This window comes from Sebastes umbrosus, chromosome 7 (genome assembly GCF_015220745.1).
Source record: "Sebastes umbrosus isolate fSebUmb1 chromosome 7, fSebUmb1.pri, whole genome shotgun sequence".
NCBI classification, from domain to species: Eukaryota; Metazoa; Chordata; class Actinopteri; order Perciformes; family Sebastidae; genus Sebastes; species Sebastes umbrosus.
In genome coordinates, this window is record NC_051275.1 from 27,785,349 (window position 1) to 27,801,049 (window position 15,701).

The 15,701-nt window shown below is 40.6% G+C and overlaps 1 protein-coding gene across 2 annotated transcripts in view; it reads left to right on the forward strand.

Annotated features, from left to right (window-relative positions):
- Positions 1–3,622: 3,622 nt before the first annotated feature.
- igsf11 (immunoglobulin superfamily member 11) overlaps positions 3,623–15,701 on the forward strand; it is a 109,262-nt gene continuing 97,183 nt past the window's right edge. Inside the window, exons 1-2 of one of the 2 annotated variants that reach the window (XM_037775445.1) lie at positions 3,623–3,862; positions 5,181–5,719. In XM_037775445.1, coding sequence (XP_037631373.1) covers positions 5,659–5,719 — 61 coding nt within the window. In that variant the 5' untranslated portion in view covers positions 3,623–3,862; positions 5,181–5,658. Of the gene's footprint in view, positions 3,863–4,832; positions 5,720–15,701 lie in introns of those variants that run through there. The other variant, XM_037775446.1, reaches the window with a different exon arrangement.

The following is a 15,701-nucleotide window of genomic DNA, read 5'->3' on the forward strand; positions in this document are numbered from 1 at the left end:
ATAATTGAATTGTGTTTAATTTAGTTGTTTTATTTGGATAATTGTCAAATAATTAAATGGCTCGTTTGGACTGAAACTATTGAAAAAATCTATAAAACGTATCATATTTAATGAGATATTATGTTTGTTTGTAAAATCTTAATCTGCAAAGGTAACTATAACAGATAAATGTACTGGCATGAAAAGACAATATTTTCCTCTAAGTGTAATATGGATAGAAATATAAATCAGTGTAAAATGGAAATAAGTAAAGAACAAGTATTTCAAAGTACTTGAGTAAATATATATGTAGTTATATTCCACCACTGCAGGAAACACACTGTGTGGGTTCAGGTTGAACTGTTCAATAATAAAAATAATATCCCTGGAGAGAAAGTGAAGCCTCTCAACAACGATGCAGCACTAAACAAAGGATCATCCGTTCTACCTGACATCAATATTCAAGTTGTTGTGAACCCCGGCCAGGACTGTCGGGAGAAGAGAATTACAACATTTAGCATTGAGGATCTTCTTTTGAATCTTTTATGGGGGTGCAGAAAAAAAAGAGAAATGGAGCAGTTTCAGAAAGGAATCAATAATAAATCAAGCGTGCATCTTTTGCTGGCTGCTGAAGAAACCCAATTTAAGCCATCCATCATGTTCAAACCTTTATCTTATTTTAGGGAATATTGATGTGTGAAATCGGTGGATGATGTATAACGTTTTCTTTCATGTATGAGGTTTCTTTTGTGTCTATTTTCAGAATGTTCTCCATCCTCACATGTTTCCTTACTGTTGTACGTTGGCGTGACTTTGTGCATTTGCTTCTGTCTGTTCTATTTTGCTTCTGCCATCTGATTGGCACATCACCTGTGTCATTTGCATTTGTCCATAGCTTCTGGTAAATGGAAACAGCAAACCTCAGTCCACATTAAAGAGCAGGGGAGGACATCAGACATGTGCAATCACCAGCAATAAAATTGGCTATAAAATCTTAAAAGAAGAAGAAGAAGAAGTGTGCAACAACATTTTGGCACAAACAAAATTATAACTTAAACGATTACTTGAAAATGAATCAGCAACTAGTTGGGTATTTATAATCATCAAGTCAATTTTTAAGAAAAATACCAAATAGTTTCAGGTTCCAGTTTCTCAAGTGTGAGTATTTGCAACTTTATTTGTCTTATGTAATAGTAAAGTGAGTATATTTGGGTTTTAGACTGTTGGTCAGACATGACATTTGAAGATGTAATTTTTGGCTGTAGGAAATTGTGATGGGCATTTGTTTTGCTGTTTTTTGACAATTACAAACTTAAAAGCAGCTTAAATTATAATGAAAAACAATCATTAGTTTCAGCCTTCAACAGAACCTCTTAAGTACAAAACAAAATCAAACATGGCAATTTTTCAAAAATGAAAAACAACTGCAACATAATGCTATAAAATCATCAATGCATCAGCGCATTTCAGGCACAAACAGAACCTCATACATGTAGAGTCCCATTAATCATGCTGTAGATCATGTTTGGTCTCACACTGTGCTTTTGTTCTTTGTCTCAGGTTCAGTTTTCCCATGTGTGACACTAGACTGATTTGCATTCTGCTCTGCATCAAGTACAAATACAAAAGCCTTATTTGTTGTGCTGCATGAAGCCAATCTGTCCTCGGGTCACACCAAAAAGCTCTGCTTCAAACTTTTAACATCTGACCTGGTGCACTGGATGTTGTTTTCCCTCTGACGCAGCTTGCTTGAATGCAATATCACAAAAGTTGTGTGACCTTTTCGGAGAGGGAGCTGAGGGTGCATGTGAGAAAAGTTTAAAGTTCAGGCACAAAGAGAAAGTGAGTGAAAGATGAAGAAAGAGAGGGATGTGAAGGCCTTGGGGCTTCCTTAAGATCCTCTAACTTGTACATTATTTCTCTGCAGTGACAGCTAAACGTCTGTTCTGCCAACAGCTTCAGGGCAGAAGAAAGAGCGGAGGGATGGATGGTAGATGGATGTAGGGCATTGCCCCCATCATGTCTTTGCCTTTCATTTTCCCTTTCTCCAAGTTTAAAAACCAAATTAGGGAAGAAAATTCAAAAATACTTCAGTCAGAATGTTTCTCTTTTGATGTTTGGATGCTTTTTTGGCTAACAAACTGTGCTGCGACCAGATATACTGTGAGGTAGAAAAGATATAAGCAGCTATTTAGTGCTGAGGTGAGTTATGTGTGATCAGTGGATCAGAGTGATTAGAGGCCTGAACGTTGTTTGATGCAGCCTCCTCAGCTGCTGAGTAGTTCCTCTAGCCTACAGTCATTTCTAACAGTCGCAGATTTGCTACAAAATCACATGCATTGATTTGATTCATTAAGATAAATAGTCATTTTAATGTCTTTCACACAAAAAGATGTAACTTTCTATACAGTTTATCTGCAGTCTTTGTGTGCTGTGTCTGTTTCTCTTGCTGCCTCTCATGTGTGACATTGAGTGAAACACTCACCTGTGTTGTAGTGACACGTCACTGATATTTACAATACAAATTATGGAAATGACTTAGTATGTAGGGCCTAATATAGCAACCACCATCAAAGATGGATTACTGTAAATGTTAAAAGTGCCACTTAAACATTGCCACTATACAGAGTAGGCATAAAGAGTAGGTATTCTATTCTATTCTATTCCAGTGGTGGGAGAGGTACTCAGATTCTTCGCTTAAATAAAAGTAGAAATGCCACAGTCTAAAAATACTCCATTATAAGTAAAAGTCTCTAATTCAAAATGTTACTCAAGTAAAAGTACAGAAGTATTTTCAGCAAAATGTACTTAAAATTTCAAATGTCAAAGTACTCATTATGCAGAATGGCTCTTTTCAGTGTTATATTTTATAGAATATTATACCATTCTGTTTTTTTCACTTACACATTCATGAAAGAAGAACATTTTAATGCTGCAGTTCCTCAATGTGGAGACAATTGTAGATACTTACAATCACACTTACTCACCAAAAACTGACAATAACCTGATATTTTCAGGTGGAATTTCATTCATTCTCACTGTGCAATATCATTTTCCACTTGTGCAATTTTGTTAATAGTCTTTTTATTGTCAATGCTGTATATGCTGCTCCTATTTTTATACTTCCCTCTATTTAAATGGTTCATATTTTGTTACACTTTGTTTAGCTCTTTTTTTACTGTGTTAGCTGATGCATCTTGTTTTTTGCACTATCCCCTTTGCTGCTGTACACTGCAAATTTCCCCACTGCGGGACTAATAAAGGAATATCTTATCTTATCTTATCTTACTTTGTGTACTATACTGGATAGATGTGAAGTATAGTGCTGCAACATATCATATGAGAATATAATGTGTTTTTTTTATGTGTCAAATCAATGTAGTGGAGTAAAAAGTACAGTATTTACCTCTGATATGTAGTAGAGCAGTATAAAGTAGCAGAAAATGGAAATACTCAAGTAAAATAAAGTATGTCAAAATTATACTTATAGTGCATGTACTTAGTTACATTCCATTCTATTCTGTTATATTCTATTCTATTCTGTTCTATTCTGTTCTATTCTGTTCTATTCGATTCGATTCCATTCTATGGGTCGTTCTGTGCTCGCGCCGCAGGAGGGCACGAACGTCTCTCTCTCGTTTGGCGTCAGCGGTCTCCCAGCAACAGCCGGGCTCGAGCTCATCTCAATCATCCGCAGCTGAGCGCCATCAAGTTACACACACACTCAGACTGAAACAGGAAGCCAGGGCGATTTCACCTACAAAATAAAAGCACACAGGGTTCAGGTGTGTTTCTCTAGCCCTGTTTACTTCAAGGCTTATCCTGGCTGGATTCTCTCTTCTAGTCTACTGTGGAGTCAAGTGGAGTGTTGTTACCTTGAAAGGTAAGGTACTAGGAGATATAACTCAAATAAGTTTTTTTTTTAACAACGTTAATAGTCAATAGAAAGATGTCCTATGACCACACCTGGTTCCTGGAGGATAAAACAAACGCTCCTGTCTGGAAAGGATCCACCCCCCCTCAGGTGCAATCACTTCCCCAAAATCAGAGGCCTTAAATCTACTGCCTTCCTCCCTTTGTTCACTTGTTTTTCTTACCACCAACATGATGTGTGTGCCATAGCACAAACCAGACATACACAGACAGAAGCAAGAAAAAAATGCCAAGAAATCTGCTTCTGAAATGAATTGCTCTGCATGTGGAACCTGCTGACCGCTCTCTCCGTTGCTCATATCATTAAAGGGACTGTTTGTAACTTCTTACACGTATAAATCAATCTGGGTCGGTGTCCCATGCGCGCTGGCGTGTGGCTACGCTGTTCAGACAAGACTCCAACACAAACTACGCGGAAGCACCAAAACCGCATAGTTATATCTAGTGAAGCCCGTCTGTTAAACAGTGTTGGCTGAGGTCGGAGGACGCGGGGGAGACCGTAGCGTTGGTCTCCAGGACCGGAGTCTGTACTCTGCCTGTCTGCTTGCCTTCACTCAGCTCGCTCCACCTCACGTGCATGCGTGCACACTACACACTGCAGAAGACTTCGCTCTGAAAATATCTAGTAAATGTACGGTGGACGTTTGTGCAGAAATAAATGCTGCAGCTCCTCCAGACCAACAGAGGTTTTCCGTGTCTTGTGAAGTGACGGGGCTCCGCAGCGAGAAACGTTATCGTCTCCGACCGGGTACCGGTGTCTCCCTCCGGCAGCGGTCGGGAGGCTGAAGCAGGAAAAGCCAACACTAGGATCAGCCGTGATTCATGGAGAGACCTTCGTCTGGTCAGCTAACATTACTGCCAAGCAGGTGAAATATAGAGTGATATTGTGGTTTTAGCTGACGTGTGTCGCCTCACTGTTTTGAGCGATGCTCGTTCATGTCTATGTAGAGCGAGCACAAGCGCGAGCAACAGGACGCTGACTTTCGTTGACTTAACGGCCACAGGTGTCGCTGTTAACAAGCATTTCTGAAAGTTACAAATTGTCCCTTTAAGTACTGGAGTGATGTGATCAGTTCTTTTGGTTTTTGTAAGAACTCTAGCAGCTGCATTTTGAACCATCTGAAGCTGTTTGATGGTCTTTTTAGATAGGCCAATCTGAAGCTCTGTCCTTTTGCCACCTCATGACAAACAACCCTGGGATGTTTTATTTTGAAAAACATCAATAGGAAGTGGTATTGCTTCCAATGCTGTGTGCTTTTTGCTCCGAGGTCCGCTCAGCTGCAGCAGAACAGACGAGAAAGCATGGAGCGCAACAAGACGCGTTGGAGAGACTCAGCAAGCGGACGGGAAAAGTGGCAGTTTCTCATCTGTTTGTAAGTCACTTTCAGCAAACAGTCTGGCAGATTTGTGCTCCCCAGCAGGTGGACATTGAGCATCCCCAAAGCGTGCGTAAAATGACCGGAGAGGAGAGAGAATAGTGTTGGAGTGACCAGCAGCGACCAAAGAACAGGAGGAAAAGGAGGAGTAAAAAAAAAGAGACGCGTGTGCTTTGGATTTCCACACATTTGAACATTTCACGTTTATTTTTTTGGGGGAAAAAAATGTCCCACAGCTTTTAATGTCTCATGCCATTAGAGGGAACAGTTACTTCTCTTCAAGGAAACTGTGAGTTGAGCTGAGATCTCGTTAAAAGAAGGAGACAAGTGGGCTGAAACTGAAGAAGCAGTCACTGAACAGTTACGAGCCATGGTGAAGTTTCATAACTCGGACCTATGGATAGCCTGGATGGTCATCTTCTGCATGGAGGGTGAGTTGTGTGACACTTGGAAACTTCACTATGCACAATGCACCTTGTACACAGACAATAATATGATAACAATCATAATAATAATATGTTGGGAAAATATTCCAAAGGGCTTACATATTTTTCTATCACGTGTACACATTACAATACTGCATCAGTCCTGCAAAAACAGATGCATCTGGAATTAAATTCCTCTCCAAGAGCGCGTGCCACATCCATTTGATCCTTAATACTGTATGTTTGGATCAGGCTGACAAATCCCCAGCATTTCCACAAAAACTAAAGCACCGATTTAGGATGACTTTTCCCCAGGTTGGTCGCCATGTCATCTCTTCCAAAAACACTTTTGATTGTGCACATTTTACCCAATAAGTCAGCTGACCCTCTTATTTTTTTTTCTCTCCCAGTGAAAACATCTCAAAGCATCTTTCTCCCCCCTCTCTTCACTCCTCAATTATTTCACTCCCTCCTTTTACCAAGAAAATGTTAAAAAAACATGTTAACCTGAAAACTGTTCTCCCTTTTTGTTTCTGAAATAATTGAATGATGCAACCCCTGGATGTTATTTACTAAAAAAAAAAAAAAAAAAAAAATGTTGGATTTTCTTTCTTGTTTTTTAAAATTATTGTTTTTTTTTTTAAACACTTAATGATCAGCTACATTAAAACGTGGCACAGTAGTGAGAGAGTCTGTGTTTTGAAACAGAGCAGAAGGTGGAGGGTTGCACTACCGAGAAGCATGGTGACCAGGCAGCTCAGGAGAGCAAAACCACTATATACTCCTATTATTCCCCCCATGGGGAGTTGTATGTATGTGTGTGTGGAATTTAATAGCAAGTTTGTTGATCTTATCTTACTTCTTAGTCCAGTTGTGTTATCAGTAATCCAACACTACAGCTATTGGGAGTGAATGCAAGTTTGTTTTTGTTGGCTCTTTGTTGTGTAATATAATATAATATAATATCCATGCGATATTGAAAACGAGACTTATCTGATATTTTTTAAGTAAGTCTTTATAAATGCTATAAACAGCTTTCCTGTTGTTCGTGGAAAGCATTCAGGAAATACAATAAGAAACGTACAAGAATAAATATGCCATTAAAAGGAAAGATTAATGGCACAATAAATGAGCATCATTTGTAAATGTATTCATGCAAATGTGGTGTATAGGCTAATGAATAAAGATGTTTAAAATGCATCATGAGGCTGTTTAATATAGCTGTAAGTTAAAAATGAATGAGTTCATTAAACTTTAGTTCACATAGTGTAAAATGAATTTCCCTCGGGATCAATAAAGTTACTATCTATCTATCTATCTATCTATCTATCTATCTATCTATCTATCTAAAGCTTTATTCGAAAAATAGCAAAGCAGAGCGGAAAAATGCCAGACAATGCCAGCCAAGTCCCCTAAGAGCCTCACGTCAAGACACAAAAAGCATTGCCACTGAACCATGCAGGCACACACAAACAGACATGTACACACACACATGCACACACACACACACACACACACACACACACCCACGCGCACGCACACACACACACACACACACACACACACACACACACACACACACACACACACACACACACACACACACACGCACACATACACACATACACTAGCTTGACATGTCAATTTGGACAGAACAATTGTGTGAGATTGAATTTGGTCCTGATTGCCCGGGTGCTTCACTCCGCTGCTCTCTTATTTAGCTGTATACCTTCGGAGTGAGTGGATGGTGTATCTTGTCAGCTTTACTCAGGGATACACACACACACACACACACACACGTACACACACACCACACACACACCACACACACGCTTATTTGATTTGACCAGTCTGACCCTTTGTCTGGTGAAATGGGTTGAAATAAATAATTGTGGATTGCGGCCACTCTTTATTTTCCTCCCCAGGTGATTCACATGTCCATCCAATTTAAGAAAAAACACCCTCAGCTATCGCAATGAGTGAAAGTTCAAGTCTATAAAATGACTTCATAGAAAGAACAAATTGCTCAGCAGCTCTATTAACAAGCCAGCGTGTTGAGAAAGAAGCTGCCTTCGCTGGGCAGTTTTTCTTCTCTCCTCTTGCGTCTTGGTGGGGAGCTGCCAGTGTTTCTATAAATACATTCTGATGCAGCAAAGTCAGTATTGATTGTGGTTGCTTGTTTTGGCTGTGTGTACTGACCTCCACTTTTTGCATGTCAGACATTGTCACTAGATTGATCTGATCTGTTCATTATGATAGCGGACACCAGATCGTTTGAGGATATTACACAATGAGGCCTGAATAGTTTCACTATTATCTCAAGTGTACATATTTAACAAAATCTTTGATATCTTTTTGACAAAAAGTGCGTTTTTTTTTGGCTTGAATGCATCTAGTATGCGTTTGAAGCTGACGTACTCCAAACAGTTAAAAAGAAGTGAAAAGAGGAAAGTTTTGAAAAGCAGAAAACTGTGAGCAACTAAGACAGGAGGCAGTCAAATTCATAAGTGACTTGGACAGGCGTCAGCCACGGCCAAGTTTGTACTTTCAGCATTAGTTAGAGGACATGTCATGTCGTTCTTCAGCCATCAACCCTCCCCGGTCACACATAAATATTGTATCCTCTCCTCTCAATTAGGAGTAGGCAATCTTACACAGTGAAGGAAAGTTGGGCCGTTCCGATCTGCAGTGCTGAAAACATTGGCTGAAAGTTTGTAAAAGTTGGAGGAGTAAACAGAAGAGGCTCTATGCTAATAAACTGATTGGTTCAGCTGTTGTCACAACGAACCCCCACGGCGATACCAACACAGAGCGGCTCTGTCCACGATGCCCTGATTTAACGATTCACCCAGAACAACCCTCAAGGGTGTTGCAGGGACCGATCCGGAGGTCCAATCAATTCAGCAAATTAAATTCAAGCCGAGGTGGTGGCTCTGAACTTCTGAACAACGACTGTTGTTTGTTTTGGTTGTCTGCATAATAGCTCTTATAGAACATTTCACATTTGCATACAGTGAAATGTTTGGAGTAGCCTCCAGGCTTCCATCCCACTGTCCTGTATGTTTGAAATGAAGAGTCCAGTGAGAACGAGGAGCACTCGAGCATAAATAAAGAAGACAACATGCATCTTAAGCTCATTGACATTCAGGGCATTCATGTCTGCATCAAAGCTGAACTTAGACCAGCTCCATCTGTGAGCTAGTTAACCTTTGAGGATCTGCTAAGTCCCGGTATGAACTGATATAGCAAGCCTGGTCTGTTTGTTGTTTATATGGTCTCCTTTGCTCAGTTTGCTCAAATATGAAAAATGCCAGTTGCACTGGGTCCACAGTAGCAGTGAGGAGGGTTTTGGTGATCTGCAGACCAAAAGACGTCCAGCTGTCGAGGTGGAAGCTCGGCTAAATTTGGTGGAAAAGTTGTTTCAACAACTACATTATATATTATATTATATTGTAGCAGTAGTAAATCTGCAAATCACCAAAATCATGGCGGGTTTCTGTTTCCACTTCAAAGCTGCTTTGTTTTTTCTGTTAATCTTCTCTTCAACATTTGCAGGTAGTCAAAGATAATGATGGATGAGAGAGAACGGATTGACAAGAGCTTTGAAAAGATAATAAGTGTTAAAGAGCTGCACATTTAAACATACAATCAGTTTTTGTAACGTCAGGTGATCTTGCTTTTCTTTTGTTTTAATGTTATGCACGTACATCAGCAGCAGCATCCAGCAGAGCATGCCTCTCGATCTGAAAATCCTGCTAATGCAGGATGCATATGACAGAGAATCCAGTTTTATCTGATAAGTAGCGTTTCCCCCCCCCCTCCTCTTTCCGCCTGCTGCTAAAAAGGAGCAGCTGGAACAAGAGTGTTGGACAGATGGAACTTTCCACCTCGATTATTTTCCTCACTAAAAATAGCTTCTCAAAAAATTAAAAGACCTCTGGGACCGCTTGCAAAGTGCATGTGCGTGCGCGCATATGTGTGTGTATGTTTGAGCGACAGAGAACTTCAGACGACGGGGTCCTCAGATGATGGCGGCAGCGGCCATCCTGGGAGTGTGAATGAATAAATGATGGGCAGATATTTGGAGGAAGAGAGCGCAGCATTCGCCCGGTCCCATGGTCTCTTAAGCACACATTAAACTAGGCCCCGAAGAGTCCACAGGCTGCTCAAATTGCACGGCAGTTGGCCAAGCATCTGGGGCAAACATCTGATGTGGTCAGTTCACAGAGGTTTGGGGCTTTGAGGTTTTGGGGTTGGTTGTACCTTTAATCAGAGTGGCAAATGAGGGAATCATGAGTTGATCATGAGCGTGTGGGGAGCAGGCTGATGCTGTTGATGCCGACATGTGATCAGTTGTGTTTTTAACTGCATTTGGGTTAGATGATTAAAAAGGGTGGTGAGAAAGTAGGGTGTCACTTATCAAAAACAGAAGCTGATCTGGAGGCAGGCAGTACGCTTGTCAAACTTGTTTTAGGTTCAGGTTCGTCATCTGTAACACTTAAAAGTGGGAAACACTTTGATTTCCAGTGGAAGTTCATTCATGTTAGATGAGGGACTTTGTCACTGCTGCATCATTCGGTGCAGAGGAATTGTGTGAATGAAGCATTTGAACTTTTATTTCATGACACGTAAGAAGTTTCAACAATGAATCGGTTGCAATGAAAATCTGTGTTTCAGTCGTAGTTTTATCTCAGTATGCTTGAGCCACAAGATCGTTGCCCTGAGCAGCAAGATAACTTCTCTATGGACTAAGTGTGATTATTATAAAACCTGATGTTAATCAAGAACCTGTAAATAGCAACACTTCCAGAGGGGAATTCAAAAAGCCGAAAAAAACAAATCCATGACAAGACCATAGACTTTCATGGACGTAGCCTTCGGGTCTGAGAAGTGAAGCCAATGCTGAAGTGCCTTAAACTTGCATTCTTTCCAATAGCCAGCAGGGGGCGACTCCTCTGGTTGCAAAAAGAAGTCTGATTGTATAGAAGTCTATGAAAAAATGACCCTACTTCTCACTTGATGTATTACCTAAGTAAACATTGTAAACATGAGTTTATGTTCTCAATCACTAGTTTCAAGTCTTCTTCAATACAGCATGATGTTCATTTAGTAAATTATGGTGCCATTTAGAGTCAAATAGACCATAAAGCAGGGGATGCTTTAGGGCGTGGCTACCTTGTGATTGACAGGTCGTGGGCGAGTTTATATTGGAGTTGTTGAAAGCCTGGTGCAACGCATGCTGTCGCTAAAGGGTGCCTCCCTTCGTCAGTATCCGATGCCGAGGGGCAATTAACAAGCGGCGGTACTTGACGAGTTGGAAGTGAGACCGGGTCGACCGGGTGGCAACAGCCAAAATGCCAAACTTGAGGCTTCAAAACGGTAGTCCTGTCATGGCGACTACGTCCACTTCCTTTATACTAGTCTATGGACAAGACTACAAAACATAAGTGAATCTACATGCTTTATGCGTATAAAACAGTTTCTTGGTCAATAACATATTGTGACAGATTGTACCATTCAGATGAGACCATCTTTTAACTTGATTTTCCTTTCGAGTATGTGTGTGTGTGAGTATGTGTGTGTGAAGAGCTCTGGGCTTATACATATTTAAAGCGGATGTCTTCCTCCTGTCGTGGCACCCTGAAGATCCTCTCCTTAAAATGAGTAGTTTTGCTTCGCTGGCTCTCGAGGTTTGACAGGACCTTTGCTGACAGGACTCCTCCATCACATCAGTGACTCAGGAGATATTTGGTACATGCAGATATTACATTAAGGTGGAGAGTAATAATAGAGTTTTGATGAGTGTCATATGGTAAAAAAAAAGCTTTTACAAACTCTCTGTAACTATCAATAAGTTTACTTTGCTGTTTACTTGCATGACAACGACATGTTTAACAGTTGCTTCCTGTTAGATTGTCCCAGAGGCTCAGAATGAACAAAGAGAGTGAAAAAAAGTCTCTTTAATCCCATGAATCCGGGCAAAGTCATGAGTGTGAGTCAGAGGGGGAATTTGTGACCAAGACAAATTTGGGACTCTTAAGTTTACTCTATCCATCTATCTATCTTGCACCCTAGTCACAGATTGGGGTTTTCCACAGACCACACTCTAACAGAACAATTATTGTTTCTTTGTAGACTCCTGCGCAATATCACATCCGTATCCCAAAAAAGACCATTTTAAACCTGTTTTCAAACAGTAATCTGACTCTAAATCCATGCAACTAACAGTTTTTGAACAGAAATCACATTCAACCTCAACTATTTATGTGCCACCATCGAAAAGCTACACTTTTCACTTGACTAAAGGTCTTTTTTAAAAAACTTTATCTTCACAAACATGATAAAATAGTGTTGTTCTCTCTATCTTTAGGGCACTTGCTCATTTTCATGTTCGCAAAAATCCATGTTAATTGACTATTTTACAAAAGCCCTCCTGCACCATTCACTTCCTTGTGCGTGTGATATATTGCGGCTCTCAATCAGTGTCTGCCGGAGGGTCGTTAAGTTGATCTCTGGTATTACCAAGAATAGTTGCCGTGTTTATCATTGTAAGCCTTTATGAGCTCAGATCCATGGCGAAGGAAATGCTCCTGCGCACACATTATTCCCACAAGTGTGTGCTAACGGGCTGTGTGTGTGTGTGTGTGTGTGTGTGTGTGTGTGTGTGTGTGTGTGTGTGTGTGTGTGTGTGTGTGTGTTGTCTGGGACCTCATATTCCCCAGGCAAATAAATTACACTGGATCCCAAAGGATCGAGGTTTCCCTCGGACTGTAATGACCTCATCAGTTTAATCAACCAATCACAAACCTTCAGGTTGTAGACAGTCACTTTGTCTTTTAGGTTCATTAGATTCACGCTCTACTGGGAGTTCGATGTGAACATGAAAGGAAACTTCGGTCGGTTCAGCTGCTCATTTTTATGCACAGGATGTGAAAAGCCTTTTGACTTGATCAGCCAAACCTTTTGGAAATTAATTGAAACGTCTTTGCCTTGAAAGTAGTGATGGCTAATTGGTTTTGATAAATTATTGCCCGATTAGTTATTCATAAATTACTTAAATGTTCCCTAGAATTACATTTTAAATTATGAAATCATGTTCTCAGATTACTCAGGGACATGTTGTTTGCATCCTTCTAGACAATAAACCAAAACAGTGAATCTGAATTTTTATGAAAACTCCCTTTTTTTTATTACTGAAACAATATCATTAGGAGCATAAGTAATAAGTATAAGTAATGTCAAAAAACCACAACATTGTGTTTTCACGCCCAAATTGTAAGTAAATCAAACTAATTGTACAATGGATTAAGTAATTTAAGTTGCCAATAGAGCAAATTAAAGGTGCTAAAGGCAAGATTGGAAGCTTCTATTGCCTCCGCACGGCTCTCAACAGCTGGCGGTTAACGGTGCTAACAGTGTTAACCTGGGGGGGGAACCGTCGGTCGGGACGGCGTTATCAGCTGTAACTGCCGTATGACAGCGGCGTCCGCGAGCTAGCCAGTGGGGCAAGCTCAAATGCACAAACATGTACTAAAAGCACGCCATAGCAAATAGTTGTTTGTTGCTATATTAATGCTCTGGATATCGTAAAGAGCACCTTTAAGTAATTTGATGAAACACATCAAAAAATCAAGAGAACAACTTGCTAAATTGAGGGAATGAAATAGGGAGTGCATTCCTTTAGTACAAATTATTGTAGTAATTTGAGGGATTGACTTGAAAATTAAGAGCACAGATTCCTAATTTTAGCAAATTATTTATCCAATTTTTTTAAACCTTAACACAGACACATTAAATTGGACATGGATGCAATGAGAAAATATGATGATGATGATGATGATGATGATGATGATGATGAAAAAAGTCTTGCATTCCTCATTTGAACAGATTTCACAGCACTATACAATAACACAATACCGCACTGCTCCCAGAGGAGGTGAGCCGTCTATAAAGACAGACAGCTACATGACATATTGTAGTGGGAGCTGCATTTACAGCAGGCCGGCCTAGAGGAAGGATGGTTGGCTTTAGGTCAGAGTTTCCTGACACGATTGAGTCCTGAAGCAAGGACTATATATAGGAATTTATCAACTGTACTCCCTGGAGTACTGCGGCCTTGCATCACTAATTTGAAATTGATTGTTAATTGACCCGCACAATGACTAAATGACCTTACAGCACTTGATGAACCCGGCAGCTGAACTTGCTGGTGTCACACTGAGAGATAATGCAGATCCTATACACAGTATACATGGTGGTCCATCGAGTTATCCAGATAATTGTGCAGGCTCTAAAAATACACTGTGGATAATTTCATACGAGGAATGTAATTTTGTAAATTACTCACTGTTGCACTCGATATGATGTCTGAGCTCTCCTGTAATGGCTACCTCTACCTCGAGGGGCCTGGTTGAGAGCACCTACAGAAATTACTTCTCTCCTTTTGAGTTTTTAAAAGCTTTTCAGGGTCACAGGTCTCAGACATGACGTGGTTCCAAAAAGGATGGAGAACTTGCCAGCAAGCTTCTTGCTGCTGTACATACTGTCTTTCCTTTGTGTGTTTGTGAACGTTTCCTTATTCGTGTTTTTATTCATCTGACAACAGCATGTTAGTTTAGTGGAGTCCTTTGTCTTTGTGGTCAGGGTGAGCAGATGAACTGAACTTGAAACCCTCTGCCTGTCGACCCAACTCTCACATCTGCTAATGGAGAAGAATACTGCAAAGCGAAAAGAATAGAGGGGAACAAAGTGAAAAAGGGGACAGATTCTCCTGCATTAAATATGCCCAGGGCTCTTCACAGCCATAGGTAATTCATAAACTGGCTGTTGGGGTAAAACGCTGCTGTTTTATTTGTGCGTTTGCTTTTTTAATCTAGTTCAATGTCTCTACTCTCAAAGTCTATTAACAAGAAACACATTTTCAGAAGGCAGCAGGCTGGCAAAGAAAAGTTAAAGGTGCATTTTGGCTTCATTTAATCTGGTAGTTTTGGCCTTTGCACTCATGTAGTTAACTGCTGAGATCTGGAACATATAGGATGTGAAAAATAACACATCAAATCAAATATATTGTGCTTCACAGCCAAATCTGAAACAAAGTCGCATATCTCTGTCAAAGATCACATTAAATAGAGTGCAATAGATTTAGTAATTAAGTTCCCAATGGAACTGTTTTAGGGAAAAACAAAAGAACAAACCCACCGCTTAGTTATTTGGAAGAGAAAAGACAGCAAATGTTAATATTGTACTTTACACACTTAGTGTGTGTACAGCTAACCACACAAAGCCTATTGCTGTTAATGTTGGGTCAGCACCACACTTGTATAAACCACTACAGTGTTACTCACTGGTTAGTAAGGACAGTGAAATGAGATGTCCCTGCAGGAGTGGAAGGCGAGCTCTTGGTGTGACACACTTTGGCTCTCACTAAATGTGTGTTAACTGCCTGAGTCGCTCCCTGTAGGAAAGGTTGTGCGTCAGCTCTCTGTAGTTTCATTATTAGTCCCTCTACTGCGCCCCAGAGCCATACTCTCTCACTAGTATTGTTCTTCTGCTGTCTCTCTCTCTCAGGTGTCATTCTTTCAGAATACAGGTCCAACTTCACTTTCTCTCTTCATCCTGACCTACATCCCGCAACGTTTCCCTCCAACCTCCTTGCACCCTTGTATTTGTGTTTTGCTTCCCTTTACATCACTCTGTTTTCCAATTTCACTCTCTTTCACTGTCTCTCTTTTTCACTCCCTATTTCCCTCTGTGCCTCTCTTTCACACACACACACACACACACACACACACACACACACACACACTAAATTCCTCTCTCTCTGCCTCTTTTTCTCCGTCCTCCACTCTGTCGACACACAAATGACTTTCCAGGGATGAGGATGAGACTGAAAAGTGGTCCCCGCTTGTTCTGTCCTCGCAGACAACGAATGAGCATGTCAAATCTGATGCATGTGAACAGCCAGGAAGGATGGAGCGTTAAGGCGCAC